Consider the following 17713-nt stretch of genomic DNA (forward strand, 5'->3'; position numbering starts at 1 on the left):
CGGTGTGATGTAGCAGTGCCCTCCCTAGATTGTTAAGGTTAGTTTAATATTCAACCAAGTATGATTTCTCTAATCAAACAAATGACGGGGCAAAGATAAGGTTGATCTTTATATGTGCTTCAATATAATCTTTTATATTCATTTAATTATTATCATTATCAGGATTTAGCCTAACAGATGGTATATGGTGCATAACAGTCTGTTCAAGAGAGAGAAAAAAAGGGTTAACTACATTAAACACCCTAAACTTTGGGGTGATTTTAAATTGGTACTCGTTCTTTGAAACCCTACAAACCCTTACTAAAACTCACGAAAAACTTACACAAACCCCGTTGTCACCGACCGTGCAATGCTAGACTTAATTTGAGCACTATATGAGCTAATATTTGAATTCGAAGACCAAAATACAACTCCGAGCCCATTGCTATAATTAAGCCCTCAAAATAATATGCACGCATTTGAGTACTAAAAACACATCGCCTAAATAACCGAACAGCCTAACACAGATAACTTGCCGTAACCTCTAGGAAAAGACTGAAAAATAGAAAGCAGGCCGAAAGAAAAATCCAAAGCAGATTGACCAAAGACGGAAATGGAAAAGAGAAGAATCAAAGACCGACATAGGAAGGTTCGAGGTGTGGTTTCCTTAACCTATGGTTTTAGGCTTGTTTTATCTTTCAATGGTTTCCTTAACATCCATATTATTTTTCAATCAATGCCTTTTAAATCCACTGAATATTCGGTGCAATGGATTTAATCTGTCTCAAATAGTCAACAAATCCCCATTCAAAATCAACTAGGTTTTTGTTTAGCGGTATTTGTCTTCTTCGAATACGACGTTAATAATATATATATATATATATATTTGTGATGCGTTGGATACTTCCGAAAAATTTACTTTTATTCTTCTGCATAATTTAATTGTAAAGAAGTCGGTTGTAGATCATATGAATTAAATTAATATATGAGACAGGTGTTGGCACTTCAGAGGTGAGAGTTGAGGAGGCTTTCACTTTCAGCTTTGATTTAAACAGGCGCTCTACCATTAAACAATCAACACAAAGGTACCTGTGGGTGGGAACCCAATAGCGAAAATATTATATAAAAAGAGTCCACAGGAAACCAAACCAGGGAAGAACCAGTAAAGCCATGTTCAAAACCACCAAACCAACAACACCACCCGCATTATAAAAATAAAATAAAGGTGTCGGAATGTTAGCCCACTTACCTCTAATCCTTATCCACTTCTTCATCTGTTTAACTGCCACTTCTGCATCTCATCTCCCTATAAATATTTGTCCCAACATTACCACCTTCTCCATCAAATTCAGTCTCTGCAAAACCATTTTGAAAGCAAACCACTTTGAAAGCAAACCATTTTGAAAGCAAGTTACAGGAGAGAGAGAGAGAGAGAGAGAGAGAGAGAGAGAGATGGCAGATATTGCAATTTTGGTAGCTGAAGAGTATGAGAGGCGGGTGAAGAATGCAAGGAAGGCTGGGTCTGCTGAAGGAGATCATCAGCTGGAGACTGACTTGTTTTCCTGCGTTTCAGTTATGGCTCACTCCCTCCACAAGAAGATTGGACAAGAAAAGATGGAGTTTGTCAAGTGGGTTATGGAGCCCAAGAGCCAGATTGGTCTTGAGGCCTCCAATGGCTTCTTCTCTGCTTGAATTTTCTTTGCTTTATTTTTATTTTTTTTTTGGGGGATCTTTTTATTTATTTTCTTGCTGTACATGTAACATGTAACTTGATATCCAGCTTTTCTTTCGTTCTCATTTCATCTTTTTTTATAATTCAGATAATCTGTACATATTTATCTTTTTATTTAAAATGTTCTGAATGAATATGACTTTTTATTTATCGCATTTTCTTTTTTGATAAATATCATAAGGTTTCTCCACACTCGAAAGGTGAGATTAATCTCAATTCAGATTCGGCTTTTTCCTGACCACAAAGTGATTGCTATTTCAGAAGGAAAAAAAAAAAAAAACCGGAAAAAAATTGTGAATTTCATAGAGTTGAATTTTGAAATCAATTACCTTGCGATTGGGATGGTTTGCCGCTGCTGCCGACACTCGAAAAAGATGTAACTTAAATTGAAATATAAGGTATAGATGTGGTTTTTTTAAACTATAGAGATGAAATTGAAAATGCAAACATACTACATGAACTCAAAAGTGTAATTTAGTCAAAAGATAATTATAATATTCAAAATTCCCAAAGCAGATGTAATTTGGACTTTTAATTTTTTATTAATTTTAAAATGTTTCTTCAATGTTACATTGCTAGGCGTGAACAAATACGTCATACATCATGCGGAAAGTTTATCTTGCTGCTACTGGCATTTTTTTTAAAGAATTAACGGTTCAGAAAATGCTTCTAAAGATACTTCCACGTCACAAAAGTTAACTCGTTCTTTTAATTAATATTTTAGTTGTACAAAACAAAAGATCTAAAGTAAGAAATCTCTTCCATCTCTATTTATGAGATCAGAGGTTTGAAACTCCAGATACTCAATGAATATTTGTGTAAACCTTTCTCAATCACTTATACTAAAAAGAGAGAGAAAGAAATCTTGTTGCTTAGCAAACATTACCAAAAAAAAAAATTAACAATCATCCTTGTTCAATTTCATCTCCTTTTTTTTTTTTTTTGTTCTTCAAGAAATAGAACTATGATATGTTTTTTGGTACAATAAAAAGGACTACATTATGTTGACCTATGATCCTTTTCGGCCAACTTGGTCAATTTATTCGAATAGAATAATTGATTGGGCTGAGCGGAAGTGGTAACAAAGACGTTATTTTTGGTGTGAGTGTGCATGGCGTGCCAGTACCACAAGTTCTAGGCCTCGACCACAAGGCCTTTAGAATGAGCAAATGGTTGGATGGTGTCACCGAGCTCAGTAGCTTGGTGGTGGCACTAAGCTCCATAGCTCAATGGTTTCAGATAGCTTAAGAAATGCAGGTATCCTAAGAAATTTGGATGGATTAGATGGTGCTCAAGAAATAGCTCAAGAATTGTGGGTATCTTAAGAACTTCTTGTTGATATATTGAATGAACGATCGAAATGGGGAATGCCCAAGAACAAAGAACGGTGGCTGAGTTCGTTTTAACGAGAGTTACACTAAATCCTAAGGAAAAGCATTAAAAATTATGAACTACATGATAAAGGGTTAAAGACTGCATCGAGCAGCCTTTGGGCTTGATTTGTTTGATTAGTGTTGGACCCTTGTCTCATGGTTCTCCCTTCTATTTATAGATTTTTATTTCTTCGGCCGAGGAAGTTTTTCTAACCGCACTTCTAACACCCCTCCAATAAGATTTTGTAGCTTCTTTTCTATGCTTTATTTGTGACTGGTTAGAATGGACGGTGGCAAAGGTAACCTTTGGCTTGATTCTGACATCTTCAAATGTGGATCCCTGACCTTGGTTCGGCCTCCCGTTGTTGCTCTCTCGGTAAGGCAAGTACTTCTGTGGTCAAATTATTTTGGCCTTTGCCATTTGTTCTCTCGGGTGAGGCAAACAATTGGTCTGCAAGAGTAGACTATCTCCTTTTGTGGTCGAGCTCAATTCTTTCAAAACTCAAGTACCAACTAAGCAAGCTTCCCTTTGTTTGTTCTCTCGGTGAGGCAAACCTTTTCTTGATTTGAAGATCTCGACTTCTTTCCTCATTCAGGCCACTCGTGTGGGCTTCAAAAGTCCTTTCTTAGGCCTGAAGCATGCTTCTTCATTTTCTCTAAAGGCCTACTCATTTTAAGCCCATGGGCGAAAAAATCTAGGTCTTATGATGTTATTTTATTATTTCTTTTCAATTAATGTACCTAGAAAGTAATAAACCAATAAAAACTATGTAATAAAATAATATTTTAATTTGACATGTGGGGTGGAATATAAAACACTATTCTATTCCAAATTGCCACATAAACCATGTTTGATATTTGACATCTCCATATACTTCATAAAAAAACTTTATTCATTTTATTTCATTAAATTGTGAAGGACTTTGTGATGTTTGGAAGTTTGTGGCTCTTCGTTTCATGCAACCTTTGGCTCTTGGTCTTTCATCTAATTAGTTTGATGAGGCTGTAGGAGAGAGTTCAGATCATTTAGGCCCAATTTCTCTGTACCATAGCCAATTTGTTGACACCTGGACACTACTTTAACTCTAATTGAACACTGTTATGTAAAAAAATTTATATAAAAAAAAATGAAAAAGAAACAAAAAGCCTAACAACCACAACCCTGATGACAACCCACCACCTCCTCCTAGTCGCTCATCCTAGTCTTCATCAACATTAGAAAATTGACCCAGCATATAATCCTAGTCTTCCACAAGACACGCTCCATCGCATAGCCATGGACGCTGTCCTGCAAGACACGCTTCACCAGATCTTCTCAAGCCTTCCCCTCCGTCAAGTCATGATCTATCGCTCACTCTTCAAGTTCTCCAATTAGCTCTTATCCTTCCCTTCCTACCTTCACGTGTTCGACCCCGATGACAACCAATGGCTCAGATTCACCCTAGATTTTCTCCATTCCGCTCCCCCTACCCCATGGCCTCTTCCCTCGGCTACGACCTCTACGGCGAATTGTCCAACATGCCCGAGTCCACCAAGTCACTCGTCGTCTACAACCCTCGACTTGCCAGTTCTGTGTCCTACCCCACCAGGTCGGCCTGGTCACACATGAGTCTTCATTGACTCTGAAACTCAAGTCATTGTCTTCATTGACTCTGAAACTCAAGTCATTGTCTTCACCGAGCTCGCCGCTCTCTATTTCTCCGCTTCAAACTAGCGACTCAAGTTCTCATCCAACCTCCCATCAAAACCCATAACTTCATAAATGGAAATTAGAAGAAAATATTGATTCTAGTCTTCATCAACTTCAACAACTTCAAGGCCCTTTGTTCCTCCAAGTTGTCCATTCCTCCACTTGAATTAGCTAAAGTTGATATGAAAGAATTTGTTACCGTTTTCTGCTAATGTTGTCATTGCCATTGATGCTGCCTTTGCCCTTGTCTTTGCTTGCTTTGCATTCCGTTGTTGTTGCTACCGCCGTTGACCTTGCCTTTATTTGCCCTTGCTTTGCCTTTGACATTGCCTTGTCTTTGCCTTGCCTTGCCTTGCCTTGATTTGCCTCACCTTTCCTTTGCCTTCCCTTACCCTATTTTTTAGGGTTTGGTTTTGTCTTTGTCTTGCCTTGATTTGCCTTGCCTTACCCTATTTTTAGGGTTTGGTTTTGCCTTGCCTTTGTCGTACCATGTCAAACAAAAGTAAGGCAAATATTCAATTATGCTCATCTCTTTATTCTTCTCCAATATGGAGGTATTTATAAAGAAGTACAACCCTAAATAAAATAGGAAATAAATCCAAATTACAATAGAAAATAAATATAAATTACAATAGGAAATAAATCTCAATTATAATAGGACTAGATAAATGGGTAAGTAACCAAAATCCTAACATAGTAAAGAACCAAAATCCTAACTAAGTAAGGACTCTCCAACACTCCCCCTCAAGTTGGGACAAAGATATTTTGCATGCCCAACTTGACAAGCGAGTCATAGAACACCATACTTGGCATTGACCAATTGAACAACTGTAGAGAAGGCCTTGTCATAAACCACAAATGAAACAACTAACAAACCCTAACAAATTGGGCATATAGAAGAACACATAAAAACAGAACACAGAAACCCTGTGAGCATGACAATAGGTACGGCAGAACACAGAAATCATGTGAGCAAGAAAGTAGGTAAGGTAGAACACAGAAATCCTGTGAGCACGACAGTAGGTACGGCTGAACACAAAAATCATGTGAGCACGGAAGTAGGTAAGACAAAATATAGAAACCCTGTGAGCACGATAGTAGATAAGTATGAAACATATTCAACAAACTAGGTTTCATATTGCGCATCATCCAACTTTTCACGGTAGCATCATCAATTTTCCAGTTTCCAAATTGTGGATATTTGGAATTTGGGGCATTAGAGTCACGAGTTAGGTAATCCAATTTTCCTTGTGAACTAGCATAGAGTTTGATCATCGAAGCCCAAATTGCATAGTTGGATCCATTCAATTTGAATCCCAAGAGTAGGTTGGTGGACAATTCAGTATGAACCATCACAATAAGGGTAGGAGAAACAGTAGGTGAAGTAGAACCAGAAGCATGTGAAGAAATAAAGGCATCAACATTCAGCATAGTGATGGACGATGAGGTGGCGGCAACGGCAGCAATAGTGAACCAAGTGAAGGAGAATTCCTCCATATCCTACTATACCTAATTCACGTATACACAACTTCTCTTCATTCCTCTAAAGAGAAGGGTCGTCAGAGTCAAGAAATATGCAATATCTTCATGGGAAAGAAAAATATATCTTTTTCTAATTTTTCTGTTTTTTATTTTATTTTTGACTTAACATTGTCAAAGTAGAGTTAAGTTAGTGTCTAGTATCAACAAATTAGCTAGGGAATAGAGAAATTGAGTCAAGATTATTTTATTAGTCCATAAACTTAGACTCGATTTGTATTTGAGTCCCTTAATTTTCAAAATCGTTCCCGTGATCCTTCAACTTCAATTTCGTTAGGACAAATGGTTCTACCGTTAATTTTGTTAACTTTTCTGTTAAATGCAAGGGCAAAATGATATTTTTCTATCAAATATGAATAAAAAATTAAAATTAAACTCTCTCTCTCTCCCCATCTATCTCGATTTCTACTCCCTCCAAACTTTATTTATTTTTTGTTTTTTTATTTGATTTTCTTTTTTTGTTATTTTAAATATATGATTTTTTAATTCATTTTTTTTATTTTAATATAAAAATACCATTTTGCCCTTGCATTTAACAGAAAAAGTTAACAAAATTGACGACAGGACCATTTGTCTTAACAAAAATGAAGTTAAAGGACAACGGGAACAATTTTGAAAATTGAGGGACTAAAATACAAATCGGGTCTAAGTTTAGGGACTAATAAAATGATTAACCCATCTGAACTTGGTATGAGGCTATAAATATTGCCTTTTCAACATCTTTCTACACACATGGTCTATATTACAACATCATATTCTCTAGTCTTCTAAATTTCTTGAGTTCATTCTTGGGCCAAATAAATGAGTGCCCTTAATTTTGGTGGAGCTTTAACCTTTTTGGTTTTTTTTTTTTCCGTCACAAGCAAATTTCATTACTTAGGAAAGATTATAATAGGGTGCACTTACAAAAAAGGTAAGGTTCAAAAACATAAAGGGGCAGTTCCTCCATTCACATAAAGTGTGCCTAACAAAAGCACCACAAAAAGGCCAAAGGCCAAACAAAGCCTTCAAAAGGGTGAACACCACATATCAGACACTTAACTTTCCCTCACCCAAGTAATGTGGGGTTGTGCACCACTCCTCTCCTTGGAGACCCGATATCCCCGTTACGAAGAGCCAACTCTCTGAGCATATATTGTCCATTTTGGGCCTCGCCCACATAGATTTGTTCTAGGGCCTTCAAGCCCAAAAGCGTCGTACTAAGGGAGACGGACTTTGAACATATAATGCACTTAACTTTCCCTCACTCAAGCGATATAAGGCTGTGGCACCACTCTTAGTCATCACAGTGGTTAAGGGGAGAAGCTCCCACCACATAGAACTACATTGCAGTAAAAAAAAAAATTCTACCAGTAAAACCAAAAATCCCTCCCAACATAGAAATACAGAAGCACAAATTCAGCTACTCAAGATTGTTTCGTTACTATATTCAGTATATTTGTACAGCTACAATGAGGACAAAAAAAACAGTGTGATTGCTAGTGAATGGACCTTATTATATTAGTCTCCTTCCATAAAGGGATCTTTGAAATAAAATTATTTGAGGGACACCCTTTGGGGTCCAATATGAATACTTTTCAACAATCCAAATGTCTATTTTTCAAATCTTCATTCATAGATCATTTTTGCAAAAAAATTAGACAAATTGATAACTATTAAGATATCTAATTGTAACCAACAAAATAGACGAACATGGTACTTCCAAAAAGCACTTCAATGACAACAATTAATTGAGTGGTCAAATGATTTGATTAGTGATTTTTTTTTTTGCGTAGATGGTATTTGAATAAATACCTAAAAGATAGACAGTTTGGATCATTGAAATTCATTGTGGAATGGGCCCATAAGGGTGTCCTCAAATACTTATTTGAGAATCCTTCAATTGAATATATATATATATACACACACATAGATGCAAACGTGCGGACGTTATTATCGTTCGCACGATAATAATGTGCGGATGCCTGTGTAAGAGAATAACTATATGTTTGCACATTATGCCATTGTATATAGGGAGAAAACAAAGAGGTATAGTAGAAAATACGTAGCGTTCGCACAATAATAACGTCCAAATCTTAGCAAAGGTGAATTTATATATATATATACACACGACAATGAATCCACCTACTCTGTTTTGACTGGCTCACCATTATCTTTCGTGTTAATATATCATGAGTGTCCCAATGGACAACGCACAAGTTGTTCATCTGCTAATAACTCAAGTGGAAATGGCAGTAATGGATTTTACTAACTTTATCAGGAAGGATCGCTAATTAAGCAGATTGCAGAAGACAAGAGTATTTGTGAATACATTGTACAGTTAATAATTTCAAATTTTAATCTTGCTAATAAATTGCGGTTGAAAAAAGTGCAAATAGTAGGTTAACATTATTGTATTAGGTGTAGAACTCCATCAAATATATACCATCAAATTTACCTACAAATATTTTATATAATTATTTGAGGAACTATCATTGTAAACTTTAGTCAGTATACACTAACTTCTGGTTTGGTCACTCCAATTTAGTTCACCAAATATCCACTTTGTTTGACCCTCCGGGCATGCCAAAGCTTACCAGTTATCTCCAACCAAACCCAAGTCCCTAAGTTTTGGACATCTATTTTGAATCCAAGCCAAATACGTTAACCTAGCAAAGATATATTACAACAAAACTTCATGCAAGGTTCCAAAATTAAAGTTATAGTGCAAGCAGTGAATATGCAAGAAAATATCAAATGAAAGCAAGAAGTTATTGGCCCCAGCTTAACCCCACTTGAAATGCGTGAACAAATGCGTAGGGTCTATAGAAACACAAGGATTCAAGACAGTGTCACAATCGAAAGATCACTTTGGATAAGATATTCATCTCAGAAAATCTTGCACTCAAACTGCTTTTGGATAATTCAATGTGCTTTCTATATACAATTTTATTGCAATAGATAAAAGTAACTTGCACATTTAGTGCTTTTGGAGAAAGCACCTCTCATTGGAAATGCTGTAATGTAGACATGTGCTTAAGCACTTTTGCTTTGTTTTGTTTTGTTTTGTTTTGTTTTTCTAGGGAAGATAATGGAAATTCATTCATTGAAATAAAGGTTTACATCTTTCTCAAGTGTTGGGAGCAGCCAACTAGGAGGCAAGCATACCTAATCACATGAGACAGAAGATTTAAATGCAATTATTCAGCTACCAAACTAGTAGCTTTGTGAAATTTTTATATGTTTTTAACAACACTATTACGAACAAAAAATTTACAAAATATGCTCCGTAAAAGGCTACATAAAAAAATTATTGTTTTTTTTATAACCAAAAACACCTTACAAAAATCTGAGAAAAGCACATTCCGAATGATATTTAAGTTCCGATATCAATCGGACTCAACACACAATGATAAAGCAAAACAAGCTAATCTATAGGCCCCGAATAGAAGATAAAAAACAGGAAGGGAACAGTAAAATTCATGCTTTAACATTTTATGTACGCACATAGCTAGGGAACAAAAACAAAGAAGAAAAAAAGAAAAAAAAAAAAAGAAGAAGGCATACTAATTCTTACACGAGAAACTCTGATTAGAAAAATCTATGTAAGCTGTTACCCTGTAACGAAGATAACAAGAAAATAAGCTCCTCATCGCTGCCATCATATTGTACCTGATTTCTCAGCCGATGATAGCTGGCCACAACATCGTCCGACAAGACCTTAGTCCGGCAAAGAGGACACGTGGCCCAATACTGTTGGAGCCACCTGTCAAGGCAGTTCTGGTGGAATGTGTGCTTACATTTGAGCTGCCTAATCTTGTCACCTTCCTCAAACTCTGATAAGCAAACTGAGCATTCTGTTGCCTCTGGCCTCACGCTCCTCAATTTTTGTGTGTAACACGTTGTTGGATTTTTTTGCTCTATGAGCTTGAGGTATTGTGTGGTAGTGATCACACGTTTGCTCGAATTCGGATTGAGACCGGCAATCGAACGGACGAGAATTACAATTTCGAGGATGAGGAGAGTGAAGAAGATTAGGGTTATGGTGTAGAGGTGGGAGAAGAATTGAGAGAGAGCTCCCATGGCTGCCGAAGACTAATGAAATGAAGATAGAGGGGGAGGTCAAGTTAATACAATGAGACTTTTCGCCTTTTTGGATATAACAGCGAATGTGGGCAAGTGCAGTGCCCTTGTGTTGTCACATCTTTTAATATCTTACAGAATTTTTAGGATCGTCATGTTTTGGATTCGAGGGTTATGGGATTTTGGTGCAACCATAGTCAAGTTGTGACATGTGGATAGAAAAGAAAGAATGTAATATCACTATAAAAGCATTAATTTTTGGCTTAATTATAACAATACCCTCTAAAATGCATGAAATGTATTATGTTTTTGCACTTGTGGTGTCACATGTCATGCTTATAAGAAAAACACTGGTTCTTTCACAAACCATGCCAGTCAGTAATCTGCATGGAAATTGGATTGATTTGACGACGAACAAAGTGAATATCTAACAAGCAATCAACAAGGACTTGTAGTTCATATAATTAAGAGCATTTGTTTGTGCTGGTTTAATTCTCTCCTCCCACAATCACTCCTATAAATGAAAACCCAACAATCATGATTTAATATAAAAAGAACCACATGCTTCTAATTAAAGAAGAAGAAGAAGTAACAAACCTTGTCAACAAAGTGTAATCCGATAGAAAATGGCACTGATTTGCAGACTAGTTGTGTCTTAAGTTTGAACTACTATGACATTTTTATGGAGTCTAGAGTGTATATATGAGAAACCCTGCTCCCCCTTCCTAACTTTGGCCAAAAAAAAAAACCGCTGATGATTGTAATTTGATGATAAATTTTTGCTTTTATGTGGCGGTGGCCAACTCACTCAAATTATATTACGGTCCTGTGTGGTTCACTGAAAAAGATTTGATGGGAAATAATTTCCCATGTCTTTCCCAAAGGATGAAAAATGGACGATTTCTTTCTCATATTTGGTAATGCTGGGTAAGTTACCATGAAATACCACTTTATTTCTTTTCACATGTTTGGTTTGCATAGGAATGTAAAACAAAGTTTGTTTAATTTTTCAATTAAACCTATATGAAATTAAATAAAAAAAGAATGCATTAAATGCAATATTGTAATTCTAAATTATTAATGGGGACAAATAGTCATGAAAAATGTATATTTAATGTTGACTCATTTTCCCAAATTTTTTCACAATGAGGGAAAACAAAACAGGGCCAAGGGGAGGAGGTCCCCACCCACCTCTCTTTTCTCATGCCTGGAGTTATCAAAAATGAGAAAGCAATTAATTTCCTATCTTTAAGCCTCTTTTCCCATAAACCAAACAGAGTCTAAGTGTATACTCATTGATTCTATATCTTAAGATATAAAATAGTACCTCGTACTTTTTACAATTTAAATGAACAAAGTGGTAACACCATCATCATCACACCATTATTATTATGATTTGGTTGAGTTTAGGGTGATATAATTCAAATCATTGCACTGGTGGAGAGGGAAATGAACGTGAAGGGCAGGTAAGATTAGGACATGTCGTTGCGTTTGTCATGTAATGGGTATGGCGTTCATGGGGTGGGCCCGCACAGCTGCCTCCTTTTGTTGCTTTCACTGTTTTCTTTCTTTTTAATTTTTGCACAAAGAAATTGAAAGAAGCCAAATGAGTGTCAATTTGATTGGCAAATAGCCAATGCTCTCTCTCTCTCTCTCTCTCCCGTTTGATCACGGCACGGACCATATTCAAACCCTTTTTAAACGGAACTGTCTTACTGCTTAAAAAACCTTTCAACGCGTTCACTTGTTACAATGAAAGAGGATCGAACATTTGATATAATCTAATTTTAACCTATTATTTCCACTTTTTCAAAAGTATAAGAATGGTTTGAAAGGGTTTATAACTCAAGTGGTTAAGAGCATTTATTCATGTACCCGAATAAGTTTGGTTCCCTCCTTCTTAATATCATGACTCCAAATGCTATGTTTTTCTTCTTCTAATTCTTCTTCAACCTTTTCTTTTCATTATTATTCTTCACTTGGTTCTCAAGTTCTCTATTTTATTCTTCCCATGAAAGAAAAATAAATCATACCTCTCCTTAAACAAAAAAGAAAAGGTTGAAGAAGAATTAGAAGAATAAAATATTCTTTATTGAAAACCCTTACAACTACTATATCCTAATCATATACCCACCTACTTTTAAATCTTTATTGAAAACCCAAATTTAAAAAAGGTTGTCATGTGAGTTAGATTTGTCCTAATATTATTAACTAAATTACATTATATGCCACCTACCTTCATATTTAATTTATAATTTATTTTCAAGCATGTCATTAATTGCCTTAATTATAATTAATACTCTCTATTAATAGCATATCAATCACCCCATTTATTTTGGTTGGCATTTAATGTACCTAAATTACAAACAAAAAATGTACCTTTAAAATAAACAAACAAAAAATTCCCTCTACACATCGCCAATCCCTAAAATAAACAAAAAAAAAAAAAAAATCCCTAAATTACATATCCAATAAATAATGTACCTTTAAAAAAAATATAAATATGTATATAATATAGGTATTTTATTTGTATAAAAAAGGATCCGTTACTTTGTAATTGAAATTTCTGTAAATATTTTTATAAATTAAAATTAGGGTACATTATTTACAAAAAAAATAATATAAAAATAAAATAAAAAAACTTTTTTGGGTCTGAAAATAAATATGTTGTGTAATTGAAATTTCTGCACATTTTTCATAAATTAAAAATATATACATTTTTAATTTTTTTAAAAATAGGTGTGTTATTTATAGGTACACAAAATAGGGATATTACAAAAGAAATGTAAAAAATAGGTGCGAAAAATAGGTATAGTATTCATTAAAAAAAAGGGTGGAAAAAAATAGGTACAAATAATAGGTACATTATTTTATAGTGCTGCTAAATGAATCTTAAAATTAACTGAGTACACCCTATGATCTAAATACACCCTAATATTTTAATCAAAATATAAAATTAACTAAGTACACCCTATGTAACTACCAAAAATATCCTTGGTACACTATAATACACTCTGTCACACAAAGTAAAGAAACAAAATCGAAAGCCTTTGGAAAGAAAAAAGAGAGACGTATCCCACTAATAGTGGTTCCTCCCACAACCACAAAGTGAAAGGAACCAAATGCCAAGTGTCATTCAGCTAATAGATTGTATAGCTCAAATGCCAAAGTCTTACCTGCATAAAAAACCACAAAATTAACTGAACCAAACAAAATATCACCTCAATTGCGACCACAACCATGTCTCTAGAAAATCATCTTCATGTTTCTTGTACAACATCATCAGTATCCTTGTCTTTATTTTCAATATGTTTCCGACCATCATCTACAACAAGGAAGCAAGACAATAATTCAAAGTTTAGCAGATAAATAGAACAGAGAAATAGCCTCTTACAAGTTTTAAGGCAAGACAATAATTCAATGCAAAAATCAATTCAAGTTCAACGTAGGACCTTCGAACATTCAACGACACCTCCTTGCCCCTTCCCCCAATGCTAGCTATTTGATTATAATTGAATATGTGGCAAGTAGGGTGTACTTATTTAAATTATATTTATTTCACAATTCAATATATCTTTTTTGGTCATTTTATATTAGGGTAAATTAGTAATTCAATAAATAGTTTGGTAGTAGGGTGTACTCATTTAATTTTAGAGTTCGTTTAACAACACTCTTATTTTGTGCTAAAACGTTATAGGTATATTAATGTTTCTTCATAAATTCAATAGGCCCTAAATGTGACTTTTTGAGATACTAAATATTATTTTTTTTTAAAAAGAAAAAAAACTTACCCTAAAACTTCCTAAATTTAAGCCACTTTAAAACACCATTTTCCTATCTAAAAAAAACACCATTTGAATATTAATGACATTGAATTGCAGCAAATATGTTCAAAGTATATTCAGCACAATCAATGGAGAAAACAACAATTGCAAATACATAGGGGTATTTTGGGAATCAGAAAATTACAATAAATCAAATCTTGAGCTTGATAAGGTAACTTAATGAGATGCATCATAGTAATGAGTTTTTACTTATAAAAAAGAGTGCTACTAAACGAACCCTAAAATTAACTGAATACACCTTATGATCTAAGTACACCTAGTATTTTAGTCAAAATGTAAAGTTAACTAAGTACACCCTATTTAGCTACCAAAAATACCCTTGGTACACCCTAATGCACTATTACATAACACCCTAATACCATTCAAGAGTTGGTTGCCGAACACTATTAGACCACCAAACCCACCTTGCTGCCGAATACACTATTTTTCATCTTTTTCATCTTCATCTTTGTTGTGAGTGAATTTTGGGATAACATATTCCTTTCCCATTTTGTTGGTTTTGAGCATTTATAACCATATCCATGTGGATTCCTTTCACTTTAATTTTTCATCAAAGTTCTCCACAGCTCCGAGTTGTTTCAAAATCCATCAATTCCTACATATTACTTTTTTCAATATGAACAAGGATTGAACTAGGTTCTTCACATTTGAAGCATAAAAAGTCTCTGATTTGAATTCATGAAAAGAGCTTAAAAAAGAACATAAGGTAAGGGGTATAACAGGTCAAAGTTCAGAGGGTATGGTTAAGTTCACACCCATCCCTCCTCCCTCCCCCTCATCTTTAATTCAGAAAGAACCAGATGTGCATAATATAGATTAAGATACATTTTTTAAGTGAATGCATTTTGTAATTTTCTTTTGGCTTCCCTTGACAATTTTGTAATAGGACAATCATTGTAATTTCCTAAGCTCTAAGTTTAGATTAAGAATTGCTTCTTTAGGTGTTCTTATCTAGCTACATTCTGATGGACAACAATGTGTTTTGACAAAGGTAAACTCTACATTGCATTCACTAAATTTCTGAAGATTATGACTAGTCATCTTCCCTTTGTATGACTAGTCATCTTTCCTTCGTATGACTAGTCAACCTTTGTTTCCATTAGGATTTCCAGCTCACTGTTTCCAACTAAGTCTTAACCTTTTTTTTGTCCTTTTCTACGAATTTCTCAATTGCTATGTGTCTATTCTAACCTAGGAATTTTTGGGTAAAAGCCAAAGAATTCCTCATTTGGCAGTCGTCTCTTTTGTGGGTAAGTTTTGGAAAAGTTTCTTTGCAAACTTTCTCTTCTTCTTCCTCAAGAGTAACCTTCATATTTTTCATCTTTGAGTTTTCCAAATTGATTTTTTGAAAACTGCAGTTGAAATATGAAAACTTCATCTTGCTAGATCAAACACTCTCTCATATATATCTAAGTCAGATTCAAGATTGGTTTCTTCAAGAGTATGGTTTCTTGAAGAAATTAGTCATTTTCTCCATGAATCCAAATTTCATTTTTGTTTGAGTTGGAGCTAGCTAGCTAGTAGCTGGTGCCATGGGATGAAAGAGCTGAAGAAGGAGCTATCATTGCCATGAAAGATTAAGCTGTTGGTTTTGCTAAGTTGGAGAAGAAGATTGCACAAAGGAAGTATAGCTCATCTTTCTAAATAGACCTAGGATTTCTTGAGCTTGCTAGTGTTTCTCTGTAAGAATCTTTTTGCTTAGTGGATTGCCTGGTCGGTTGATGACCCCCAGTTTTTCCTAATAGTGGGTTTCTGGGTGAACAATTTCTGTTTGCATCTTTGTAATTTTCTGGGTTTGTGTTCTTGATAGTTGACTAGTCATCACATGATGTTCATGTATTTCTGGGTTTGTGTTCTTGCGGTTGACTAGTCATCATTTTTTGCTGTTTGGTGTTTACTTGATTATGATGTCTTCACACACTGTCACCATAGTTGTTGCTAGCACAAGGGATGCCTAGATTGACGAGTCCTTCTAAGTGCCTAGGTTGTCACTAGTAATTCTCTAGGCTTGCAAGTACATCTTGGTATGCTTTGTGTATGTTCTTGGTTGTGGTAATTCATGTCTGACAGTTGACTAGTCATAAAAGTATTTTGTCAAGGTCTATAGTGTGTGAAGTTTGTTGTGTCATGTTTGAATATCATTTAAATTTATCCCTCACTACCTAAGTACCAATTTCACCTTTCCCACTTTTTAAATGTCTAATATTTTTAATAGATTCTTTATGTTCTTTTCCTGAAAACATTTTCAAAGCAGCCTCTGTTAAATCACCTCTTTAACCCTTCGGTGGCTTTCAGCCGAACACCTCTTTAACCTTTGGTGGCTTTCGCTTACATTTGATTAGGGTTGGATATGATGAGCAAGGTGCAATTATTAAAATTACATTTGTTTCACATATCCAACCCTAATCAATAAATAGTTTGGTAGTAGGGTGTACTCAGTTAATTTTAGGGTTTGTTTAGCAGCACACTAAAAAATCATAGGAACAAAAAGTGATGGATTGAAGTTAAGGAAAATTCAATTTGGAGGGGGTAAGCCAAATTACTAAAAAAAGAAAGAGGAAATCTTTCCATTATCTTCTGAAAATCCAATAGAGAATAGGATAACTTTTCAAAATCAGCAGCACAAATCAGGACTTCTATAAGCTCTATATGCGTTTTTGCTAGTTTCACCCATATCTTTCTATTTAATTTCTCTGTTTTTGCGTGTTAGTGTATGCCTCTCTCCTCTGGTCTCTGGTGCTAATTGTTTGGGACTCAAGTATGGGGAACTCAGTATGACAGGCTAGAGAAAACGGCAAACCTAATAAGGCTGGCTAAAAAGAGAAAATTGATGCAGCAGTTTGAACAAAGTAAACCTTCAACCAGAGATTATCAATCGTGATGAGGAAAACAGCTCATCTTGCTAAGCTCTGCAAAGCTCAAGTGTGTGTGGTTGCTTATAATGGGCCAAATGCCAAAGTTAAGGTCTGACAAGAAGATCAGGACATGGCCAAAGCCATAATCTGCTAGTACAAAGAAGCAGTTCTCAAGTACAAAGGCATGCCCAAAATTCAAAAGGTTAACCTCTGTGGGTTGGTGGAAAGGAAGATAAAGGAGCTCGAACAAAAGATGAAGGCTGATAACAAGGAATTGGACAAGTTATTGTTGGCGTGACTTGTGGATATTGACTTACTTTCCTTACACACCAAGGATTCCTATTTTATTTGTAATTGATTTACTTTAATTCCTGATTTCCTACTGCAAATAGATTTAGGAATTTATTATTTACTTGCCCATTCAGGTTTTGTTGTATTATAAATATGACCTCCTACAAGGAGAAGAATACATAGAAAATTCCCACAAACAAATATTCTCTCATAGTTTTCATATTTTAGCATGGTATCAGAGCGGCGATCTTGGAATTGCTGACTTTAGTTTCAAACCCCCGCCGCCGCTATGGGGGTTGATGATTTTTTCAACCCTCATAGAGGTAGCACCACCGACTCCTTCTCTC

General features: G+C 35.1%; 1 protein-coding gene across 1 annotated transcript; it reads right to left on the reverse strand.

The window, feature by feature from the left end:
* Positions 1-9740: 9740 nt before the first annotated feature.
* On the reverse strand, positions 9741-10464 carry LOC148920890 (putative E3 ubiquitin-protein ligase XERICO). Its single transcript, XM_089044146.1, has one exon. It carries the CDS (start codon positions 10373-10375, stop codon positions 9884-9886), a length of 492 nt encoding a protein of 163 aa, XP_088900272.1. The 5' UTR covers positions 10376-10464; the 3' UTR covers positions 9741-9883.
* Between the last annotated feature and the right edge of the window lie 7249 nt (positions 10465-17713).

This window comes from Prunus mume, linkage group LG1 (genome assembly GCF_029339155.1).
Source record: "Prunus mume cultivar Tortuosa linkage group LG1, ASM2933915v1, whole genome shotgun sequence".
Classification (NCBI taxonomy): Eukaryota; Viridiplantae; Streptophyta; class Magnoliopsida; order Rosales; family Rosaceae; genus Prunus; species Prunus mume.

Excerpts from the sequence above, each read along its gene's own strand:
- LOC148920890 (XM_089044146.1), bottom strand. The coding sequence starts at position 10,375 with ATGGGAGCTCTCTCTCAATTCTTCTCCCACCTCTACACCATAACCCTA.